General features: G+C 39.0%; 1 protein-coding gene across 2 annotated transcripts; it reads left to right on the top strand.

Annotated features, from left to right (window-relative positions):
- Positions 1–1,531: 1,531 nt before the first annotated feature.
- Positions 1,532–21,665, top strand: tbc1d9b (TBC1 domain family member 9b). Of its 2 annotated transcripts, XM_088932723.1 has the most exons (22): positions 1,532–1,848; positions 3,920–4,030; positions 4,786–4,904; positions 5,538–5,766; positions 6,387–6,645; positions 7,512–7,719; positions 8,299–8,481; positions 8,975–9,130; positions 9,521–9,671; positions 10,827–11,041; positions 11,727–11,844; positions 12,240–12,525; positions 13,202–13,331; positions 13,692–13,790; positions 14,043–14,111; positions 14,502–14,742; positions 15,070–15,135; positions 15,873–15,944; positions 16,278–16,328; positions 16,694–16,759; positions 17,469–17,566; positions 18,053–21,665. In XM_088932723.1, exons 1-22 carry the CDS (start codon positions 1,731–1,733, stop codon positions 18,665–18,667), a joined length of 3,660 nt encoding a protein of 1,219 aa, XP_088788849.1. In that variant the 5' UTR covers positions 1,532–1,730; the 3' UTR covers positions 18,668–21,665. The 2 variants fall into 2 exon arrangements, with proteins under 2 accessions (XP_088788849.1, XP_088788850.1); XM_088932724.1 differs by lacking the exon at positions 16,278–16,328.
- Positions 21,666–23,965: the final 2,300 nt, after the last annotated feature.

Here is a 23,965-nt window from a genome sequence, read left to right as displayed (position 1 = left end):
TGTGAGTCCAGGTCTGCAAAGAGCCCAGACAATGGAGTACCAAAATTGGAAAAACGTGATATGCTGAGATGAATCATTTTTCGCCATGTTCTTGGAAAATAGACAAGTAGACATGTGGCACCAACCTAAAGAACACTAGAGCCCTGAGTGCTGAGCAGTTTCAACAGTGAAGCGTTTGTGTTGTTCTGTAGTGTTGTAGAGCACATGTTCCTGGCATGGATTGGGTGAAATCATTGGTTCAGTATGCAGAGTTGAGTCTGATCACAACTTAATGGTACAGAGTGATCATCTTAACCCCACATTGCAGCAATTCTTTCCTGACTGGAGGGTTGTCTTCCAGTCTAACTCTATTATGCCACATAAAAGGATTCATCTCACCTGGCTCCTTTATGTCAAATGTGTCAGCAAATAAAGTGATTTTCGACATAAAAATAAGGACCGCTGACAAAATTATTTCTCAAGAAGGTTTTTTTTTCATATTTGCATAAAGGAATATACTGTATAATAGATATAATTGCAGCTTACACATGCTGACACAGTTACCTACTTGAACTAATAGATATAATAGCTTACATAGATATAATAGTCAAATGACTAAAGGTACAGGAGATTCTACTCTTAGTATTGGGCTTCAAGTACTATATAATCAGACTGTTGTTCTTGTTAACACTTTGCAGTTAGTGAAGTTTGTGATATCCCAGGATTTCGCAGTCCTCTTAGTTATGAGGATATGTCGGTTTATAACTACCTCAGTAGTTACATTAAACAATCGCTTTAAGAATTTATTATTTAATTCAAATTTTCTTTTTCATTTGCTATTTCTTCATTTGATTTAAAAAAACTCATTCTGCTTGCTTGCTATTAAAAAAGTACTTTCTAATGTGTTTCTTCATTCTTGTGAAACCGCTAGTATAGTATTTGAAAATAGGTTAGGGGGATCTCCTAAATTAGTAAAACAGTGTTGGTGGAGATGCGAAATTTAGAAAGGGAAGAAAGATACCTTGGAGACGTAAAGTCTAATGTTACCCTATGGAATTTTTTATTATTTCAATTTTTTTTTCGTTTCCAACATGAATAATAAACTGTATTATCTCTAATCGGGAAATGTAGATGCTCGTGGTCCTAATACGCACATCCTAAAAAAAATGAAACTCAACCTTGGAAATTTGATGTCTTTAAAATGTCTTTAGAAAACCCTTTAAAAAAACCACAAACAAAACCAGCAAGAGAAGAAGTCGTTAAACGGCCTTAAAATTACACTTCCAGTTCAGCCATAACAAACGTCATGCATCTTCATTCCTACAGTACATAGCCACAGTGCACGATACATCAGACTCGACGTGCATCCTGATACCAGTTACATCGTTTTACTGTTCATGGCAACTTCGTTATTATGAATTTTGCCAAATAAACCGAATTGAACCGTGTGTTTCCCCCCCCCCCCCTTTCTTCTGGATATTCTTCTGGACTGCCTCCAAGATACAGCGTGACGCCAGGGTAGCTGGGGCTGTGTTTTCGTCAGCGGCTGAAAGGGGGGATGGCTCACTGCAGCACCAGGCAACACAAGATCGCATAGGCGGCCCATGGAGTAAATTAAAACAAAACAAAAAAAGGGGGGCAGGCAGAACGTCTGCGGCATACGAACGACAATAAACTTCCCACGAATTGCCTTAAAAAAATCCAAGATCTATTTGGTTTAAGAGTCGAGAAAGTGTTTTTCCAACGTGCAAATGTGGATCGTACCGGAGGAGGTTTTGCTGGCCAACGCGCTGTGGGTTAGCGAAAGGGCGAACCCGTTCTTTATTCTCCAGCGGAGGAAGGGGCACGGTAAGGGAGGGGGCTTCACAGGTAAGAGATTAAACTGCAAACGTTTGATTATTCATACGTTTTCTTTCTAATTCGGCTCTGTTTAGACAGATCGGCTTAATGCCTGAAGGGGTGTGCTGTAAAAATAATGTTACTGCCTGCCCTAAGTGATTGTGCTTGTTTTTCTTGTACAGTAAACCAGGCATTTTAACTAGTGACAGCAAACCTGCTCACCTAGAAAAGGCAACAAAACGACTTCGCTAACTGGCTGTTTTATTTAGCGTTTTTTCAGTTGATCTCTCCGTGTCCTTAAGTTTGACAGTTGGCCTATATACAGTGAAACCAAACATTGAATATAAAAGCTTACGCGACAGCACTGTCAGGAATCAAGATTAATTTGACCTACTGTTTTAAGGGGGGAAACTTCACAAATAAGTGAAATTGGCCTGTAGAGACTTATAAGTATATAAGTTTATTATTGTGTGTATATAGCCTAAAAAAGCTGAGGCACTGAACGATAACATCCTTTAAAAATGTCTTGTAAAGTAAGACCGGAAGGGTTTTGTTGTACTTGTTATGGGGGGCATCGGTAGTAAACACAGTAAACACAGTGTATAACAAGAAGAAGCGTTTAAACAGCAGCTTGTCTTTCTTCTCTCACGGGAAGATAATTAGGCTATTCTCGGCGAAGACGCAAACAGGAACTGCTTGAACTCTTGACGTGAATCTCACAGGTGGTTAAAATACTGTCGAGGTCTGTGTTTTTCTCGTGATGCTGTTAAGTTCGATTTTCTGGAACGTCACCTCAGTGTTTCTAAGGCTGGAAGTTTATAGGCCAAATATTGAGATATCAAAGGGTGTCATGTAATTTTAGGAGTCCCACCTCTTCCCCTTTTCCGATTGGGGAAGAGCTGGGAACCGTGTTTTCGGTTTGGTGTATTTTCTTGTCAATCTAAAGGAAGAGGATTCTGTCATTCAGATCACCTGACAACAGCGTTATTTTTTTTCCCAGTGATCGTACATATCTGAGAAAAGGAAATGTGGAAGTACTGGATTTCACCCCACTTTCTTAACTTTATTGTCGTGGTGTGCATTATTACAAATTACAGTACTGTTTGTTTTTACCTAATTGCTCGTGCATGTTGTAATATAACATTCACGTGATTTCATAGTGCCAGTGACATTAAAATAATGATTTAAAGGGTTATTATTGTTTATTTATTATGTATTTCAGCAACTACAGCAGGCTTTATCATAAATATTTTTGTAATATTTTTGCTACTTTTTCAACGTTCTTATTGACACTGTAAGGCGAACTTCTTAAACTGAAAAGTGAAACACCTTTGTTATAAACCGGTTAACTTTAAAAACAGCGCAGATTAATTGTGTTCTGCAGCAGGCCATTTGAAGCACACTAACGATTCTTTAGGATGTGACTTCCTCTGAAGTGAATTGGCCAGTTTTATTTCTTCTGCGACAGCGATAGAGGTCATGTGGTTTCGGCTCAATGATGAATGGCAGGTTACGTTTCTTTTTTGTCTTTAATTCAGATGTTCTTGGTTTTATGTGAATGACAATTTTCGACGAAAACATTCAATACCAGAGAGTACCATTTCCTTAAGTGAAAGCTGATACTATAAAAGTTGTGACAGTAGAAATCATAAACTCTCTACAACTTCAAAAACAAAATGTAGGTCAATAGTAACAAGAAAAAAGTTGTCTGGAACTTTACAGCATGTGAAATCGATATTAATTTTGAAGGAATTTAAAACAGCTAATAAGGTCACATGGGCATGCATTCAATAATTTTAATACAGAAAATTGTTTTACCCATTTTTGTTTTATGTTTGTCAGTAGATGTGTGCTTTACTGTGTTTGCAAAGTGTCCTGAGCAATTTGCATTGAAGTCGTTCTGTAGTACAGATAAACCAATATAGTTTGTGGCACTGGAATTTGTATTTAATTCTCTGAACATGCAGTGTGTAATTACACATGCATCTCTTTACTACCTGGTCATTTTGCTCATTATTGTAAAGTAACAGATAAAGTATCCATCTTCTATGTGCTTTTGTTGGTTTTCGTCTTCACTGCTTGTTGTTTGTATTGTTTTTAGGTTTGCTGGTGGGCACCTTAGATGTCGTTCTGGACTCCAGTGCAAGAGTTGCCCCCTACAGGATACTCCACCAAACACAGGACTCTCAGATTTTTTGGAGCATTGCCTGTGGTGAGTACAGTGTTTGAGGGCTTTTTACCTAATGGAGACTCGACGCCATGGCGGCTTCAGGGTAAACCAGTAATACATACCCTTGTGACTGTATTGCGTCTGTTTACCACAGCTTTGATGTCCGAATGTTTTTGTAGCTAACAAAATAAAGGAAGAGAATGAATTAGTGTAGATGTTCTTCACCGTGTTGTGTGAAATTCTTCATCAGAGGAGCAGGACACAGTCTTGTGCAGATTCATTTTTATTGAGCTCAATAAAGACAGCAATGCACTGTCTGCAGAACAGACACCCTGAAAGGCGTTTCCAACACTTATATACAGTATGGTTTCTTAAGGAAGTTTTATGGGTTGTTATGGATATTTGTCCTGTCCTTTGATATGTAACTCATGTTGATCTGCTTTGCCCTGCTCCAAGTCATGTCTTTTGATATGCAGCAGACATTGAACTGCTTTATCCTGTTGATGGGTGTTGGTCCTGTTTTTTGTTATGTAGAGTTTAGTCACTGGAGCTGCTAAAGTAAGTCAGCTTTATTGCATCTTAGCATAAATTTTGCTGAAGGTTAAATTAACAGATCCCAGTAACACCACCCGCAGTGTGGTTAAGTAGTAATATTGCAATGCTGGATATGTGCAGTATTTGCATGTCCCATTTTAACTGCTAGAAGCCAAAAGTTTTCACATTGGTTTTGGAGGTCACAGTGAAATGCAATCTCTGTTGGAATATTATTAACATAGACGTCTGCTGCCTTTTCCTAGGCTCATCCCGTAAGGAAATCACAGAGCACTGGGAGTGGCTGGAGGCTAACCTGCTGCAGACCCTCTCCATCTTCGAAAATGAGGAGGACATCACAACCTTTGTCAAGGGCAAGATCCAGGTAGGTCAGGCTGAAGGAGGAGAATCTGGTGAATAATGTTACATTAAGCATACTTGCTGTTGATTAGAACTCTTAAATGGAAAGGGTATTCTCACCCTAACAAAGCACTTCTTGTTGGTGGAGATTTAACAGGTTGAGCTTCAACCAAACTGTACCAGCAGATACATTTCTTTTTATTTTATCTAGAGATGGAATGGAATGAGAATTTACTTAGTCTGACTTATTTTTTAAAAGTCTGTGGATAAGCATCATATGGCTCACTTAGATTTCACATAAAAATCTTGTTGGATCTCAGACAGAGTCTAAATGTTGTCTCTGTGGGTGGACTAGATGGTCTTATTTCTCTTCCTGACTTTGTTCATGCATTACAAAATGGTACTACCTTGCACTGATCAACTTAAAAAGTTGATACTAAAACAAATACTAAAAATCTGTTATGCTAAATGTTTTGTTGGAAGACTTATTTCTATCCATAGTACAATTTCCAAAATAGAGCATGGAAATATGTTCATATGCAACGCAGACTGTAGGACTACAAGGTATGAAAATGTGGGCTGTTTTGTGTGGCGTTGGGTGCTAGCGGTTACATGTGAAAGCCTGATTACTGAAGTTTATTTCCTTCATAACCTCCAGGGAATCATTGCAGAGGAGAACAAGAGCAAAGAGACGACCGAGGAAGAGGATTCGGGGAAGTTCCGGGAGGCAGAGCTGAAGATGCGGAAGCTGTTTGGAATGCCCGATGAGGAGAAACTGGTGAACTACTACTCTTGCAGCTACTGGAAGGGGCGAGTCCCTCGCCAGGGTTGGCTCTACCTGAGTGTCAATCACCTCTGTTTCTACTCCTTCCTGCTTGGCAAGGAAGGTGAGAGACGTGTCTGGAGAATCGTTCACATGGGAAACCTGTGCTGTGCTTTATCCATCAGCCAGCAAGGTTTTGGTGCTAGGCATGTGGAATAGTTAGTCTTTCCTTACAGACACATAGGAAGGGGTGCTACAAACCGTACATTTGACTTTGTTTCAGAATTCACATGCTAGTAGTGATCTGTTCAATTTAAACTTTATTATCTCTTGGGAAATAATTGTTTTACGGCACTGTCCAATCCAACAATGAAACAAGGAAGACAAACATTACCAGCAGAGAAAGTGATGCAGTAGTGTTACAGGAAATAAGCACGTTTCTTTACATTGTCTGAGAATGATATTGCAGTGGGACCACAAGATTTCCTGAGTCAGTTACTGTTACACCTTGGGACACAGAGGCATCTCCCAGATGGGAGTAGTGTAAGTTCAAAATATAGGAGGAGAGGCACTCCATAATGGTCTTGGCCTTCTTGACAACCTTCCCGATTGTCAGGTTTTACTTAATAAGAACGTAGGACATAGAAGTCCCTGACATTGGTAGTGTACGGTCTTTTGTTACTTGCTGCATCTGCAAGAACTGTCCCATTTGCTAACTGTTTTTGTTCTTCCCCTTCCCTGCAGTGACGCTGGTGGTCCAGTGGACTGATGTGACTCAGCTGGAGAAGAACGCCACTCTGCTGTTCCCAGAGAGCATCCGCGTCAGCACCCGGGACTCTGAGCACTACTTCTCCATGTTCCTCAATATCAATGAGACCTTCAAACTGATGGAGCAGCTGGCCAACATCGCCATGAGGCAGCTGCTTGACAACGAGTCCTTCTCTGCCGACCGCTCGCTCCCCAAGCCTTGCAAACCTCTGAAAAATGTCTCTGCACTGAAGAGGTACAGTCATTTATCTTTGTTGTGTCTTATGTATGTCTTCAAGTCACTTCACCTTTTAAATGTAAACAGTTCTTCACCGTTGTTTTTTTATGAAGCACTAGTGACTTGATACATGAAGGAACATGTCTTTTACATGGGCTGCATTATTTGTTATATTGTTAGGTTTTCGACAAATAATACCAAAAAAATATCAATTTTGCACAGACCCAATACATGTTCAACATTTTGTTTTGACCACAACTTTGATGATATTTTCATCCTTTTTCTATAAAGAATTTACTTACCGATAGTACAGTGTGTTGCTGGAAGAGAAAAAAAGAGTTTGGTCAGATCTTACATGTATTGAAAACTATAGTTAATAAATGTCAATAGGCGTCATCTCTCAGAGGAATGCATGTTAAATCTCACCGCAGGTTTTAGTTTCACATCCCTGCTTTAGAGGAATAGAAGCATTATTTGCTTTCACTGGTAGTTTTAAACAATTAAAGAGAGGGAAGTTGGCAGATGGCCACAGAAAGCCTTCAAAATTAATCATCTTCACAAATGCTTGAGTGGGGAGTTCTTTCAGATATATTACTTTTTACTGTAGCTTAGATGGTTACATACAGGACACCTGCAGATGGAAAATATTCCTGAGATAGCATTATGTGGATTGAGATTAGTTTCAGTTAATTTACCTAGATGTGCATTCTGCCTTAATTGGCTTCACGAGTGCATTGCTAGTTGAGTTTCTGAGATTGAGAATGCGGAAAGCATTTGAGGAACCAGGAGGTTAAGGTCACATTAAGGTGTGGAATCTGTGTATCTTTCACATCACACAGATTTTAGCAGCTGGTTTCTGATTGGTTGCGTCTGGGTGGTTTCAGGGATCTGGATGCACGTGCGAAGAACGAGAGGTATCGCACCACTTTCCGGCTGACTCAAGATGAGAAGCTGGATGGTCACACAGATTGCACCCTGTGGACTCCTTTCAGCAAGATGCATGTGGCAGGACAGATGTTCGTCTCAAACAATTACATCTGCTTCTCCAGCAAGGAAGAGGACTTGTGCCAGCTAATCATCCCATTACGAGAGGTGAGCGTATTATTGGGCTCAAACTGAATTGTCTGTGATATGGATCATTGGGGGAATATAAAGTTTCTGATTTGAGTATAATTTACTTCTTTTTTACATGCTCTAAAGAAATAAATTCCAAATGTTTCAATATGATTCACAATGTTACATATTAAGTACAGTCGACTCGCAACTTACACAGGGGTTACAGATTTCAGTAATGAGTATAGTCTAATTTTACCCTTATAAGCCCCATAAAAAAACCCTACTAACCTCTTATGTTAATTTAATATATTAAATGTAAGTATAAAAACAGTAAATAGAAGTAAATAAGATTACTGTATACGCTCCTAAACTAACTCATATAGACGTGCTTGATGAATTTTTCAGGGAATAAACCATTTTTTCAATATTTTATACTTTCTGGGGCCGACCGTGTAAGTTGTGAGCACGTAAGTAGCGAGTTGACTGTATATGCAAAAGTGTGGTTAAATGTTACTGAGGGCTTATGTGATAGAAATCACTGGAGTATGTTCCGCCTTTCACGCTACCTGTTGGAAGTTGGGCGGTAACCTTTGCCTCCTGTTCCCTGCTGTGTAGGTGACAATTGTAGAGAAAGCAGACAGCAGCAGTGTACTGCCTAGCCCCCTGTCCATCAGCACGAAGAGCAAGATGACTTTCCTGTTTGCCAATCTGAAGGACCAGGACTTTCTGGTGCAGAGGATCTCTGATTTCCTGCAGCGTACCCCCGAGAAACTGTGGCACAACGGGAAAGAGCAGTCTGTAAGTACACCCATTCTGTTATTTCAGCTTTCTGCTAAGGTTAGGTTCCACTCTTCTTTTTTTGTCCACTCTTGATTTCTCACTTCTCTTTTGTGCACTATTTTTGTTCCTAATATTAAATCCGGTGTCTTATGGGATGTTAGTAACATCCCTAAGTACTAGGTTAAAGTAATATGTTACTATGAAAACATCTGTATGCACGGGACACATTTGGCACTTTATAAGCTCATGTACGTTTTCAGTGACATTATGCCATTAGCTCTCTATTTTCACATTGAAAATCCTTCTAGTGTTGCAGTGCACTAGGGGAATGACTGCAGCAAAGGAATTTAGTATAAAGTAGTACATAAAGGATATGTATACAAGTGAGACCCTAATAATTGAAAACAAATTGCTAATTAAGGCTATTATACTCATGCCGGTAATCTAATACTTAAAATAGTATTAAAGAGATATGGTCAGACATGGAGATATTTTTTCTTTCTTCCATTAGGACCCCCCCAGTCCTGGATTCCCCTTGTCTGCCAGCCCTCCGTCACCTGGCTCCAGCCTGCCGGGCCGGTTCTACAGTCCTGACCTGCCGACTGCTGCCCAGGGCCTCCTCAGCATCTTCAGGAGGGACGCTCCTGAGGACCTGGGGCCCAAAGCAGTGAGTGTCCACCACCGCGGGTCAGGAAAACACAGGACATAGCAAATAATGCAAATGTGCTTTCTTTATAGCAAAATGTTATACATCTTAAAGGCTACAGGGTGTACTGCCTTTTTTTCTTACAAGATATCAATCCAACTATCAAGCAAGTATTTGCTCAATGGATTATTTTCAGTACTTAAGATGTTGTCTGTTGAAAAACGCAGCTAAAACCTGCTAGGCTGTGATCCACAAGGACCAGGTCTAATAATTTCATAAAATGGCCTCCTCCTTTTTGTAACCTTCATGGTGTGTGATTGTCTTTCCTGTTTTTGCTTTTCTGGAAACATGTCGGCGAAGCAGCCTCTCATTGCATAATCCTGTCTTTCCCATGTCTGTTTGTTTGACAAGACCAAGGAGAAGATGAAGGAGGAGTTGTGGAATATCCATTTCTTTGAGTATGGCCGGGGGGTGTGTATGTACCGCACATCAAAGACGCGGGATCTGGTCCTAAAAGGCATTCCTGACAGCCTCCGAGGAGAGCTGTGGTTGCTGTTCTCAGGTATTCAGGCATTTGAGCTGCGTCTGCTAAAGTGCAGATGATGAAAGCTTTTGTCTTTTAACCAAATTTTCAATCGGATACAAAATTGTTTAATTTTTGAAGGTGTTACTGCATACTGTGTATCTAACAAGAAATCCTACAGTGTCTCAAGGGTAGGTGAGGTGTTTACAAGAGGGTAGGCCTAAATTAGACCATTAGTATTTAAAGGGATATTGCTGATACTATAAGGTTAACACATTTTTAACAGAATAATCTTTTTTAAAAGCGTTTCTCATTCATGTATGACCTTCTAAGTGACCTATTTGTTTTAGTTATAGTTACGGCTGACCTGCCTTTTTGTGGCTGAAGTTTCCTTATTAAGCACTATCCAGTTATCATTGAAATAGTGATAAGACATACTTTCAGTAGTTCATCAGTCGTGAAAGCTGTTTTGGGCTCTCACTGTCTTGGTCCTTATACATTTTTTTTTACTTTTTGGAAATTTAAAACGGTAAAGCTCATTTTTACAAATTCTTACAATGTATCATTTTTTATAATCTCTAAATAAAGATAAAATCTAAAGTTTCCATGTTTTTGTTGGTATTAAAAAATCAACCATTTAAAAACATTGATTCAAGGTAAGAAATGCCAAATAAGATATAATCAGAAAATACTTATTCATATATGAAGGCAAGTCATGAAACAGAAGCATTTGTTCTAGTTAAGTAAAATTTGTGAGGAAGAGAATCTTGCCTATCCAAGCTTTGGTTTCTGTTCCCAAAAGCTCTTTTCTGAGTGAAATTCTCAGAACCTGCACTGGAAACTGCATGGTGAGCTGTTCACTTTCACCACCTCACTGTATATCTCATTGAAAAGAAAGTTTAAATTTCATTTCTGCTAAAATGTATGGCGTAGTTTTCATTTTTGCCCTTTTCTGATCCGGCAAGGACCCAACATCCACAGGTTCCCGTTAGAATTTGCCTAAATCGTTAATCACCAAAAACCTCTGAAATCACTTTTATGATCCACGTTTTTATCTAAATACTAAAACTCTAGGTCACATGGAATCAGTCATAAGAAAAAAAAAGGAAATGGAGGCGTGGGGAGAAAAGAATGCCAACAAGTCCTACAGTACGTTGACGGGATGAAATTAAAGGTACTTCTGGCTTCCCGCAGGGGCGCAGAACGAAATGGCAACACATCCGGGCTACTACGCCGAGCTGGTGGAGCAGTCCATGGGGCGCTGCACACTGGCCACAGAGGAGATCGAGAGGGACCTGCACCGCTCGATGCCCGAGCACCACGCTTTCCAGAACGAGATGGGCATCGCCGCCCTGCGCCGCGTTCTCACTGCCTACGCCTGTCGCAACCCTAACATTGGCTACTGCCAGGTCAGAGGGCGCCGCAGGCATTGGCGCACACGCTGTTACATACGTGGGTGTTGGCACAATTGTCAATTGTATTATAAGGGTTATTGTGAGGAAATGCACACTTTCAGGGGATATGTGTTTACTTCAAGTCCCGTCTTTAACGAAAAAGGACTGTACAGGAAAGCTTGACAAATAAACTCTGGAGATAGGATCTAAAGAAAGAACAAGAAGAAAAACTGCTTTTATTTCAATAACATTTTGTGCTGCTTTTCCCATGTTTAAAATCTGGTCTGTAAGTCTTAAAAATATTTAAAGAGGATTTGAAAACTTCAGCTGCTCAAGAGTTTTGATATTTGTTCTCAAAAACATTGCCTGGGTTCCACATTTCAGGTTGTAAACAGTTCTAGAGAAGTAATACTGGAAAGTTTTAGAATGAGACGGCTGATTCATAGCAAGCCTTTTTTTCGAATTAGCTTCTATTGGTTGGCACAAAAGAAAGCTTATGAGGAACGTGAATTAAATGACATAATTTGGAATACACCATTACAGAAAATATATGTATTTGTGGGACTCGACAAATGCTCATTAGAAAACTGTTTTGCAAAATGAAGTACTGACATATCAAAAAGAAAGGGGTAAACTGTTAAAGTATTAACAACTAATCTAATCAATGCCCAGTAATTGAAATTGCTTCCCGTTCACCCAGGCAATGAATATCGTCACCTCGGTGCTGCTGCTGTACTGCAGTGAGGAGCAGGCTTTCTGGTTGCTGGTGGCTCTGTGTGAGAGGATGTTGCCAGACTATTACAACACCAGGGTGGTTGGTAAGTAGGATGCAGCACACATTTAACTTGATCTTTAAAAAACTTATCTGTCTGCTTTGAGGAAACTAGAATATTCATTGACTCTGTTTAGACCACAGTTGACTTGTGACCTGTTTGTAAGGTGACTTATGACCCATTTGTAGTTCTTCTGTATTCAGTAAAAAGCATGTGTATTGTTAGTTTGTTGTAATTGTGCAGTAACTTTTGCAGAAGAAGATCTGTAAAACATTCTGTTCTACTGGATCAATTGTGTCTGTAAACATTAATTCAGCTTGAATTACCTTACGTTCTACTTGTGTCTCCTATAACTCCCTCTTTTACCTGGGGGTCTATCTCGTCTGTGACTGTTTAATGTGTGTCTCACTTGGGCATCTTGTTGTGTCCATGTTCCTCAGGAGCTCTGGTGGACCAGGGTGTGTTTGAGGAGCTGACACGGGAATGCCTTCCCCTTCTGTACGAGCGCATGCAGGAGCTTGGCGTCATCTCCACCATCTCACTCTCCTGGTTCCTCACTCTTTTTCTCAGCGTCATGCCCTTCGAAAGCGCGGTTCTGGTCGTCGACTGTTTTTTCTATGAGGGCATCAAGCTCATCTTTCAGGTGTCTCTGGCTGTACTCCATGCCAACATGGAGCAGCTTCTGGCCTGCAGTGATGAAGGAGAGGCCATGACTATCCTGGGGAGGTCAGTAAGGGTTTAAGCACAATCCTGCATGACATCCGGACTGTGCTTACTGATTTCCCAAAGGCTTGTACCTTAATGTAATGAGCTTATTTGTGTATATAACATATATGAAAATATATAACGTATATGAAAATCTGTGGAGCTCAGGTTTCATACCTCCAGAAAACAGTTGATAATGTTGGTCATATTATCTGTATCTATGATACAATAATAAATATGACCATATAGTTGTATATTCACAGAAATCTGGGGTCTCTAGTTGGAAATCAAAATCTTTTGTTTAGGATAAAGCTCTTCTGTGCATATTGTGGACTTGAACTGAAGCCTTTCAATTTCCACAGCCTAAGCCCCACCATGAAATAGAATGTGAACAGTTTCAGTTTTTTATGTTATTACATACACATAGCAATACATAAAAAGTGGTCTGACAGTTATAGCACAGTACGCAAAGGTATTTCTGTCCGAGCTGGAATGGCCTCTAATAAGTAACACTCCCAAGATTTTTCACATGTTTTGCCATGATTTTGTTTCATAATTAATTGTAAAAAATGTTAAATTTATATTTTTGCAAACTTTTTCTCACTTAAATCAAAAGCCAAATTATTGCTTTTGTATTATTTGAGAGATGTAAGTTTTTTCCCACTGGGCATTCATTCTTCTGTCCTTTTCCTCAAAGGTACCTGGACAATGTTGTGAACAAACAGACCCCCTCTCCACCCATCCCTCACCTCCATGCCTTACTGACGAGCGGGGACGAGCCACCACCTGAAATAGATGTGTTTGACCTCATAAAGTCATCCTACGAGGTCTGTGTTCATATCAAAGACGTCTTCCTCTGTGTACTGTACCTGTAGAGCAGGGAGGGACTGTAGCCAAGGATTCAGATGTACAAAGACACCAAAGGCAGTTTTTACAATTACCAGATTTGTTCAAGGGGTACCTACTACAGAAACGTTCATTGTCTGCATTAGGTATTATGTTGTAACCACACTGCTGAATTCAGTTTGCTATAATTACATTAAGGTAAAGGAATATAGAAAGTGAACTTGCAATATCACAGCATGTTGAATTGCATTATGTGGTCCCTGATATGTCCCCCTCAATAGCTTATAATGCATATTGTTTTGCTGAATCATTCATTCGTTTGTCTTTCTTGCTTAATGTAGAAATTTGGCACTCTGCGGGCAGATGTCATTGAGCAGATGAGATTCAGGCAGAGGCTGAAAGTGATCCAGTCATTAGAGGATACAGCGAAACGAAGTGTGGTGAGTACAGCATACAGAAAGATTGTGGTACTACATATAGTAGGTTCTAATTCTTGTTAAATGTACATGTGCAACCAGTTTGCCTAGTTTGATGAGAGGCTGCAAAATGTACAATCTTAACAAATGTATTTCAGTCATTGTAAAATGACTGAGGTCCCTTTGGCATTGGCCTGTAGAACTGTACTGTTTGTGTGATCTGAGTCAGACTTTCCTGACAGTGTGAAGTTAAGATGTAATATTTTCTGTTTTCAGGTGAGAGCTATCATGACTGAGTCAGCCTTCAGTATAGATGAGCTGGAAGAGCTATATGTTCTCTTCAAGGTGAGTGTGCATTTCCTCTGCTTTACTCTGTGTGCAGTCCTGTGTAGCTGAACAATGGCGAGAAGTACTGTAAGTAAAATAAAACTAAATAAATAAAATAAAACTAAATTAAGCCGTCATGCAACCACGATCGCTCTCTGGTTGAGTGAAGGCTTTTCATTCATCACTCCTAGCCAAAGCTGACTCTTGATTCACAGTGAAGATCTGTAAACTCACATCCCACCACTAGCATGTTCGGAAGAGAGTTGAGAAAAAGAAAACAATGTTTTATTGATGTTAGAAAAGTACAGCTTGTACCCACGGAATACATGTCTCACTATAATGTGGGATCTGACTCTAACACTGCTCTAACATCTGACTCTAACATTGCGATTGGTTGGCGGTGTGCAGGCTAAACACATCATGAGCTGCTACTGGGGGGCAAGTACCAGCGCAGCAGAGCGCCATGACCCCAGCCTGCCCTACCTGGAGCAGTACCGCATCGACGTGGGTCAGTTCAGCCAGCTGTTTGGGGCGCTCACGCCTTGGAGCTGCGGGGTGCACACCCTCACTCTTGCTGCACGCCTCTTCCGGCTTCTGGACCAAAACAAGGACGGCCTCATCAACTTCAAGGAGTTTGTCACGGGCCTCAGTAAGTGATTCCTCAGGGTGTCGGAGCCAGTGCTCGCCTGGACACTAACAGTGCTGCAGTGTAGACTACAGAACCACACCTGGCTTTGTAAAAAGTACCACATGCATAAATGCATCTATAATACTATAAAACAATATTCACAAAAGTGACCCACAACAGAACACCAACATTTGTTATACAAAACCTATGGAATATACAGCATATAGAAAGACAAAATTAAAATAATTTGAGTTAAATATGAATAATGAAGCTGTGGACCTTACATCTAGTCTGCCTATGAGTCTGTCATGAGGTAACTCCCATGTTAACTCTGGTCTTGTCTGTCAGGTGGGATGTACCATGGAGACATGACTGAAAAACTCAAGATGCTTTTCAAACTGCATTTGCCTCCAGGTATGGTGAATCAAGCACAGGAAAAGCATATTTCCCTGGAATTATAGAACTTTTCTGTGTCATTATGAGTGCCCTCTAATGATTAAACATTTCCAATCACTTTAGAAAACTAATTCTTTTGTCTTATCTTCATGTTTCCTTCATGCCCAGGTTAGTTATGCAAAGGTCACCACAAGAAGTACAATATTTACTTTTTTTAAAGGAACCCGGCTTTAAAAATAATTACTATGTTTTACTGAACAGCTTTTTTATTTTTTCGTGTGTTACTTCCCATTGTGCTGACAAAAGAACAAAACAATTCTGGCAGTGTATTCTAGTAGTAACTAGATTTTTGCTATACAAAATGGTCTGTTTCATGTTAGCAATTAAACTTGGAATCTAGTGGACTTATAAAATAATAAAATATTAATTAGAACTCTATGTGCTTAGTATCTAAGCGCATGTCAAAATAATAATGAATGCACAGTAAAATATATAGTTTGTTCTTTATGTTAGCTTTCTATGAAGGGGTGTGAAAGCTGTAAGGATTAGTAAAAGCCCACACAAGAGAGTCTAATAATTTGGTGGATGGAAACAGAGGTAACATAAGAACTTTTCTAGCATTTCTTTTAAAATAGAGTGTTTAGGTTCAAAATGGCTGAAGTCTCTTTCGAGCTTCCTAACAATCGTTGTTACATGTAGTAGGATAAATGGGGGTATAATGCTGAATCCTGTCATCTCTCCTGCCTGCTCCTCAGCCCTTTGTCCAGAAGAGGCAGAATCGGCACTAGAGGCCACTCAGTTCTTCACAGATGAAGCCAGCCCACAAGGTCTGTCCCTCCCGCACACACACAAATGCCTTATAACACATGACTTTGATCTTAGTTGCCTGTTATTAAATCCTTGGCTCGGTGGTAGATAGTTCAAAGTGAGGTTTTTGAATCTTCTTTAGCTGGAAGGCACTCTGTTACTAATGAGATCTCATTTTATTGCCTTTGTTACAATCTGTTAGAAGGAATCTGTTCTCAGGGAAAAGGGGAGGCAAAGCAGCATGATCAGATTTTTAAGATGCTGTTCTGTGAACTCTGCCTTTTCCTCGCTTTCCTGATCTGTCTTCCTTTCTGTTACACTCTCTGCTTGTGACCTGTTCCCTGCTTCTTCAGATTCTCCCTTCCTGTCTGACATGGACTTCCTGCTGCAGGAAGTGATCTCAGGTTTGTCTCTGATGTCTTGCTCTGTGGATTTCTGCTCTGAAAAGTATTTTTCCTCTCTCTCTGGTTAGGGTTGGCTGGTAAAATGTTGTTAACTATGTCTAGTAGTTTAGTGACTTTAAAGACTTCTCCCTCTGGAATTTTAATTTTAATTTCATTGTTGATGGAGAGCAGACAGATAGGAGAAATGTATCAAGAGTAAGGGAATTGACAGGGAAAAATGGTTAATTTATTTTACCATGTCACTGTGGTTTTCAAGCTTAGGCTGTATAAAACATTAAGGTTTCTGACTATTAAGAAATGAACTGGGTATAATTAAGTTACAATGCTAGTGCTCAGTGGATTGTCTGTCCTGTTGTTTTCTGTAGGGGAGAATGCCAAACCTATTGTAACTGAAGAAGGGACAAGCAATGGAAATTCAGAAAACAAGAAAGGTAAAGTGTAAAGTGGCAGTTAAAGAAAATAATTGCTTGTTTCCTGATGTGTCTTTTACATGATTTGGTCTTGCAGTAGTTTGGGATTTGTTTTGGTCAGATTTGATTTATAATTTGTTCTTATATGCGTTGCATCTCAAGGTTCAAGGTGTTAATTTCAGGTAATCGCAAGGATGTTTAAGAACAAGGTAAAAAGCAACACAATTAAAAGGCAGCTGTAGACCATTAAAAGGTGAAGCAAAAAACAAGGTGTTTGAGAAATAGGCAAAACGTGAAATGGCCTGATTGGTCTTGGATCAAGTGGAAAGTGAGAGATATTAGGACATATTTGAGGTATATGTAGATTCCTTACGTTGTTCTAAGAGCCAGAGAAACTACCTCACTGCTCACATTATGGTGGTGTGCCCTGTGCGGTAGTTTGAATACTGATTGACAGGGGGTACAGTTCAGATTTTGAGACAATGGAAAACGTAGAACACTTGACCTGTCCTTTTTGTAGGAGTACGGCAGTCCAACAACTAAGAGTTTGTAAATGAAAATGGGAATGTAGATTTTTCGGTGTTTGTTTGGAGAAGGATGAAGATAGTAAACTTTGAAAAGATTCCAGAATGTGATCTTCCCCCTTCCAAGCATTCATGTAGCCGCTGTCAGTCTGCTGCAGCAAGGAAAGACAATGACGGAATTCCTATCTGTGATTTTCCTTTGGCAGAGGAGAAGCCCCAGGATTACAAGTATTATCTTCGAATGTGGGCCAAGGAAAAGGAACCCAAGAAAGAGACTATTAAAGACCTGCCCAAGATGAACCAGGTAGAAAATGGAAAGAAACATACAAGTTATTATAAGTACTTTTCAAATTTTCTACATTAACAAAAACGATTTTTATTATATTATAAATGCATCCAAAGTTCTCTTTTCCTGTATCAGTTCCCCTTCAAAATAAAATACATTTTTCAAAGAGAAATTGATTTCATGTCAAGTAGCTCTTAAGGTTTACAACAAATGAAAAGGTAAATTCAAATTACTTTAAGAACACTTGAAATATTACTCTGGACCTTAGAGACATAAATCTGCATAGCAGCAGCCTTACAGAGGTAAATTGAAATGCATAGAACAATTATTGAGACCTCTGCCAATATTATTGCTGGAAAATTGAGAAAGTGTTTTTTTTAAATGGTATGAAGCCATCTAAGGTAGACCATATGAGTGTGACATGATGTTTTCTATGCCTTGTTCAAGGGTACTAAAGGTTTACCTGTAGCTGTTTTTTATTTCAAATCTCTCTGCCCACTACAGGAGCAGTTTATTGAGCTCTGCAAAACCTTCTACAATATGTTCAGCGAAGACTCATGTGAACAGGAGCTGTACCATTCCATTGCTACAGTGGCCAGCCTCCTGCTGCAAATAGGAGAGGTTGGCAAGAAGTTCTCCAGCAATGGCGGGAAAAAACCTGAACACAATGACGTCGCAGGCCCGGTCTCAGATGTGCCTAAAGAGGAGAGGCCAGCGGAAAGCCCAGGAGGGAATCCCAAAGAGGCTCAGGTCTCCAAGGCTGCTGAAGAACTGACAGAGGTACCCCAGTTGCCGGCTTCAGATGAAGATGCCAAAGATGACACCTCTGTGTCTTCGTACTCCATGGTAAGCGCAGGCTCGCTGCAGTGTGAAGACATCTCCGATGACACAGTGCTGATTGGCTGCGGAGATCAGCGCAGGGGCAGCAGCCTGGATGGGGATTGGTCCATCTCGTTTGAGCAAATCCTAGCCTCCATCCTGACCGAATCCCCCCTGGTGGATTACTTTGAGAAAAAGGTGGACATCAGAGCTAAGATGGCAGCTTGCAAGGCCCAGCGGACAGTGGAGAGGCAGGTCAGCTCCTCCAGTGAATGTGAGCTACCCTTGCTCTCGGGCTGATGATTTGATTAATCTGTCACGGATATCGCTGATGCATTAACCACCTTCCACATTCCCCTTTTTGGTTCAGGCGACCTTGGAACACCCAGAGCTTGGGATAACCGCTAAACCTGGGATATGCTCGTATTATTCCTAATTCCAGCTACACCTACTGGCTTTATTAGGATTTTTGTTTATTTTGTATTTAAAAAAAAAACATGTATAAAAATTTCTTCAGAAACAATTTAATATTAGTTTGACTTTCATGATTTGCACATTATCTAATTGCCAGAATCCACAGTTACACACTGAACAGTGTTTTCAATGCATCTTGTTCTAATGTTGCTAAAACTGAGAATATTGGTGGAATTACGCTTGTGTCATACCAAAGGTATTATTCGATAAGTATGCTAATTTTAAAAGTTTACAAATAACAGGATATAAGAAAAAAGGCTTTGCATATTAAACCTACAAATATGCGTAAATATGAAAAATGTACACATATGTACAGCACCCCATGTGAAGCTGGATTTCAGTCACTTGAGAAAAGCATATTTTAGACTCTGAAGATACTAAAGATCACATTTAAATATCTCGTTTTGTACCACACCTGGGGCAGAGGCATGCAGAAAAGCTCTGAGAACGTGTTAGTATTCCAGCAGAGGTTAAAGAAAAGCACGAAGCTGCTTCAGTGATTTCACTCATGAGCAACAGCTTAATGTTGTCTACAGGCAAATCTAATATCAATCATTTTAAACTTATTTTAATTAAATAAAACTACCTCTGATAGTCTCTAATGTTGATTAGTTTGTTTTTTTCTTCATTCTCTGCTTAGTATTTTTTCCCTGATAAATGACAGCCCAACATAAATGTAACGTCACTTGCCATTTATTGTCTAAAGATCTAGCCTTAACTGATGTACTTATTTTATTATCAGATTTACTGTGATTGATTGACTGTGTGGAAAGAAGGAAGAACTATTTTAGCAAGACCGTTGTTAAGTAGATAGTTAAAAATATTTGGATTTGTGGTCTTCTATCAGACAGCCCTTTGCTGGATTATCTTTAAGACAAGGTAAATTGAATGCAAGGAACATCATTATTGTGGTGTCCTCAGCATCAGGTGTTTCAGGTTTCTGATGTATTTGGGTCTGATGTGCATTTTAATCACTGGGAGATCAATTAGATTTTATCATTTAATGTGTATTATAAAACATATACTTTAATATGAGCTGTTTTGCCTTAGAATCCATTGACCTGGAATTAATGCTGCTTCCAAGCCTTAAAACTTTTTAAATTGCTCTGATTAAATATCCAACTGTGACCTGGAATTATAAGGTACCGGCAAGACTTTTATCTTCAGATAATTTGTTTAAAGAAGGAATTGCCATTGTACAACAGTTCGCAATATTGCATAATTTCCATATTAAAACCTAACCAATTGCATAGAGTTCCACATGGAATAATCACGTGATTAATGTTTACCTTTAGAAACACTGTGAATCACAGCCCAAATATACATCAAGGTCCTAAGGTGTTACTGCCACAACTGGGAGCTAACTTATTTTCTTACTGTGCATGATCTGCATTTAAATGACTATCAGAATAATATATAAATGTTTTCAGTTTTGCAAACCACATTTCATGCTGCTTTACAATAGTAATCGGAAAACTGTAGAGAGACTGTACTTCCTTAGATTCCATAGTGTGATCCAACATTAACATAGTCTCTTGGTTAAGAGAGTTTGCACAATAGAGAACTGGAGTTCAGTGTTACAATTACTTTGTCTAGTTTGAATGTATGAGCTGTAGATGTCATAAGCTATGAATTACTATCCATAATAGTTTCCTTAATTATATTATGAATTCTCAAGCATTATTCAACTCTCAGTGTTTTTTTTTCTGATCGCAATATGGAGTTTTGTTTCACTTCCGTTCATGCTGTAATTTCTTATAGAGTAGGAAATCTTAGGAAACAATTTCAATATACTTCACTGTAATTTTTAAGTGACACACCCATATGTTTATGTACATTTTTCATTTAAAAAATAAAAAGCCTTAGGTATTCGATAAGTGTGAATGTTTTAGCTGGGACTTGAGAACACAGATTTTGAATTTGTATAGCATCGATGTTTGCTTTGTTTTGATGTTCATGATATTCATGGTCACAGAGTAATAGGCGTTACGTAATTTGCTTCTTTCATGCTCGTGCGGGTCTTGTCAATAGATGCAGAAAAACACCTACAAAGTTGAAGGGCTTTAGAAATAAAGCATAACATGTCCACTTCTGTTTGCAGCTGTAAAAGTGCACATATCCCTAATACTGTAGATAGTTCAGCAGGTGTTTTTTATGATGCATAGTTCTTCTTTTCATGTTGGCATATTCAATGCACAGGTAGTTATGGAATTTCTTGAAGATCCCGGGACTATTGTATTTTTCACTGCAAGAGCAGGATTTTGCACTTGATCTACAAAGCCAGATAATGCAGAATAATGCGTCTGTGAGTGCTGGTCATCTCTCATGTTTTAATTTCTCTACTACTTGTCTTTGTGTGCACCATTTCTTTTATTACCATTTATGACCAATCACATAGAATGGGACCTATTTTATACTGCACTCCTTTCTCATAAATTGTAAGTTTTTAATTATTACGTGAAAATATCATAAACAAGGTTTACTCATAGACTTTCACTTTCAACTATATTACTAATGTATACACAAATCAACATGAAAATTATTCAAATTTAAAAGACACTAATGAAAAAAATGCCTGTGGGCAGAACCTTTTCCTGATTTGTTTTCTTTTAAACTGCATCTGTTTTTATTGCAACTATTCCCTTTTGGCTATGTAACCTCAGGCTTTGCTAGATGTGCTGTTTGTCCTACATTACTTCTCTAATTTATTATTTATTTCCATGCATCTGTTTAGTGCTGACCTGAGGTTTTTAATTGTCCTTGAAAAGACTGTACTGTATGTCTGATGTATCTATGATCATGTAATAAAAGCGCTGAATTAAAACTATCTTTTTCTGCCATTTTTAAGCTAGGTTTGTGTCTTGAAGTATCCTCATGACTGTATCTGAAAGTAGCATGCATCGAATCATGTATAACTAAGTACTGTCTTTTAGCAATGAGCCTTAACCATGTTAAGCATTCCTCCTTATGTAGTTCAGGTGGGTAGCTGCGTCAGCATGCGTAGGCTGCAAAGGAACAAGTAATAGGTTTATTCCATGCTGAAAAGAGAAGAAAGAAAACACAACGTTTCGGCCGTGGAGCCTTCTTCAGGTGTGAGACCTGATTATTCATATATTCTATATTCCTCCTTATGATTTGGTGTTAACACAAATGACATAAGTAGCTTGAAGACATTTACATTTCGGGAACAGGTTGCAATGTGTTTGGAAAAAAAAATGTAGTTCTGACATCAAATAGAGCCAACTACCCAATAAGGGAGTAGATGCTCTAGCTAGGTAACTAACTCACTTTCAATCTCTGCACCAGAGACTCTTCCAAATCTAGATGCCCAACCCCGCACCACTACAACTGTATAGCAACAGACAGCTGTGCCAACAACAGTGTTGGGTCCCTTCATTGTCAAGGCAATGGTTATCATCACTGGTGTTGACCCAGGACTGCAGCTTGAGCAGGCCAAATCGGTACTGAAGGGAGATGAAAGTATCTTGGGGGAGAAATGCAACAGAAGTGCAGCCTATAGAGAATGAGGGAAATTGCAAGTGTAAAAAAGAATATGCTTTGCTTATGATTTTGCTGTCTCAAGGTGAGTTTGATGTATGAACACGAGGAAGGTTACAGATGGGAAGAGGCTACTGTATATGGTCTATCTAGCTCAGTATGTTGCTAGTATCTATGGAAGTGATCTAAAGATACAGATGTCTTGACAGAAGTCGGGATATCAGCTTTAACAACATGACTGGCCTACCCCGTTCCATGTTCCCACAACTACAGTATTTATGTGCAAGAAAGCCTCCTTCTTTTCAAATGAACTTGCCCGTAATTTCAGTATTTCACAGCTGATTCTGAAAAGGTTCATTGGATTCTCAGAGAATTTGAGGATTTTGAATATACTGTGTGAATCATGCCCCCTAATAGTTTTTTTTTTTCAAAACTAAAAAGATTAGTTGTTTTAGGCTGCTGGAGTAAGACATTCCTTTAAGCCCAAGAATGTATCTAGTTGCTCTTCTCTAAGAACAGCAATTTTACAAACTTTGAGATCCTTTACAAACCAGATTTTTTACAACTATATTCTAAATGAGGTCTTACTAGTACATTTACATTTTTAACAATCTTTTATAAATTATCCACTTTTAACTATGTATCTCATCAATGTTTTTTCCCCCACATTATTTAGAAGATGTAAAGCATATGTCAAAGTTTCTTTTTACTAAAAACAACTTGGAACTCTTTTAATCGCGCATCTTTTCTTACCTGAGGTCGCGACGTTTTTTATTTCATAATTAACATACCATACATTATTAAAACCATTATAGGAAAAGTCGCAATGTTCTTTTGGCCGTCAAAAAAAAATGCCTGATTTTGAAAAGATGGCCAGCTAAGTGTGCTATAAACATTTATTCAGCTGAATCTATTTTCTCTCGCCCGCAGTTCCTAATGGCTGAACTGCGTGAGTGCAGTCCCACCATGCGCCCTTTAGCTGACTGGTAAGATTTCACGGCTTTTCCAAACCGGTTGAAATACAGTAATGTAGTCTGAGCAGGACCAGCAGGTGGCAGTAACATTCCTGCTCTTCATATTGCGCAGATTGGAAAACAGACCGTCACCCAAACGCTGATTTGATTTTCAACTACAGTACAATGCTGTAGAAAAATAGAATCAACACACTAGCTTCACTGTAGTAAATAGAAAGCCGAGAATGACAGAAACAGTGAAATTACATGAAAAACATTTCATTCTTGCAGGATCGAATTCGATCTAACTGGCTGTCTTATTTTTTACAACGTTTTATCGAAACATTGCATTATACAAAGGAGAAAAGGTATCCACAAAGAACAAGCGAACAAAAGAAAAATATAAAACAATATGTTGACAAAGGGAGTAACAGATCTCAACACTTAGCTTGTTTACATCCATCAATTGTGTTTTGCCTTGCCGATTTTCAAGTTTTAATGGAGTTTGGTTAGTATTGCATTTCCACCTTTTAAGCATTAAAGCAGGGTGTAACGTTTAACCATTTTGTTTAGTGAATTTCGTACAGTATCTAGCCAGTATTACCAACAGGTTAATTATATGTAAGTGTTCTATTTCCACATTATACTTGGCAAAATTTGACTTAATATCAAA

Source organism: Atractosteus spatula, chromosome 14 (assembly GCF_055471065.1).
Source record: "Atractosteus spatula isolate fAtrSpa1 chromosome 14, fAtrSpa1.hap1, whole genome shotgun sequence".
NCBI classification, from domain to species: domain Eukaryota; kingdom Metazoa; phylum Chordata; class Actinopteri; order Semionotiformes; family Lepisosteidae; genus Atractosteus; species Atractosteus spatula.
This window is presented reverse-complemented; position numbering and strand designations above follow the sequence as displayed.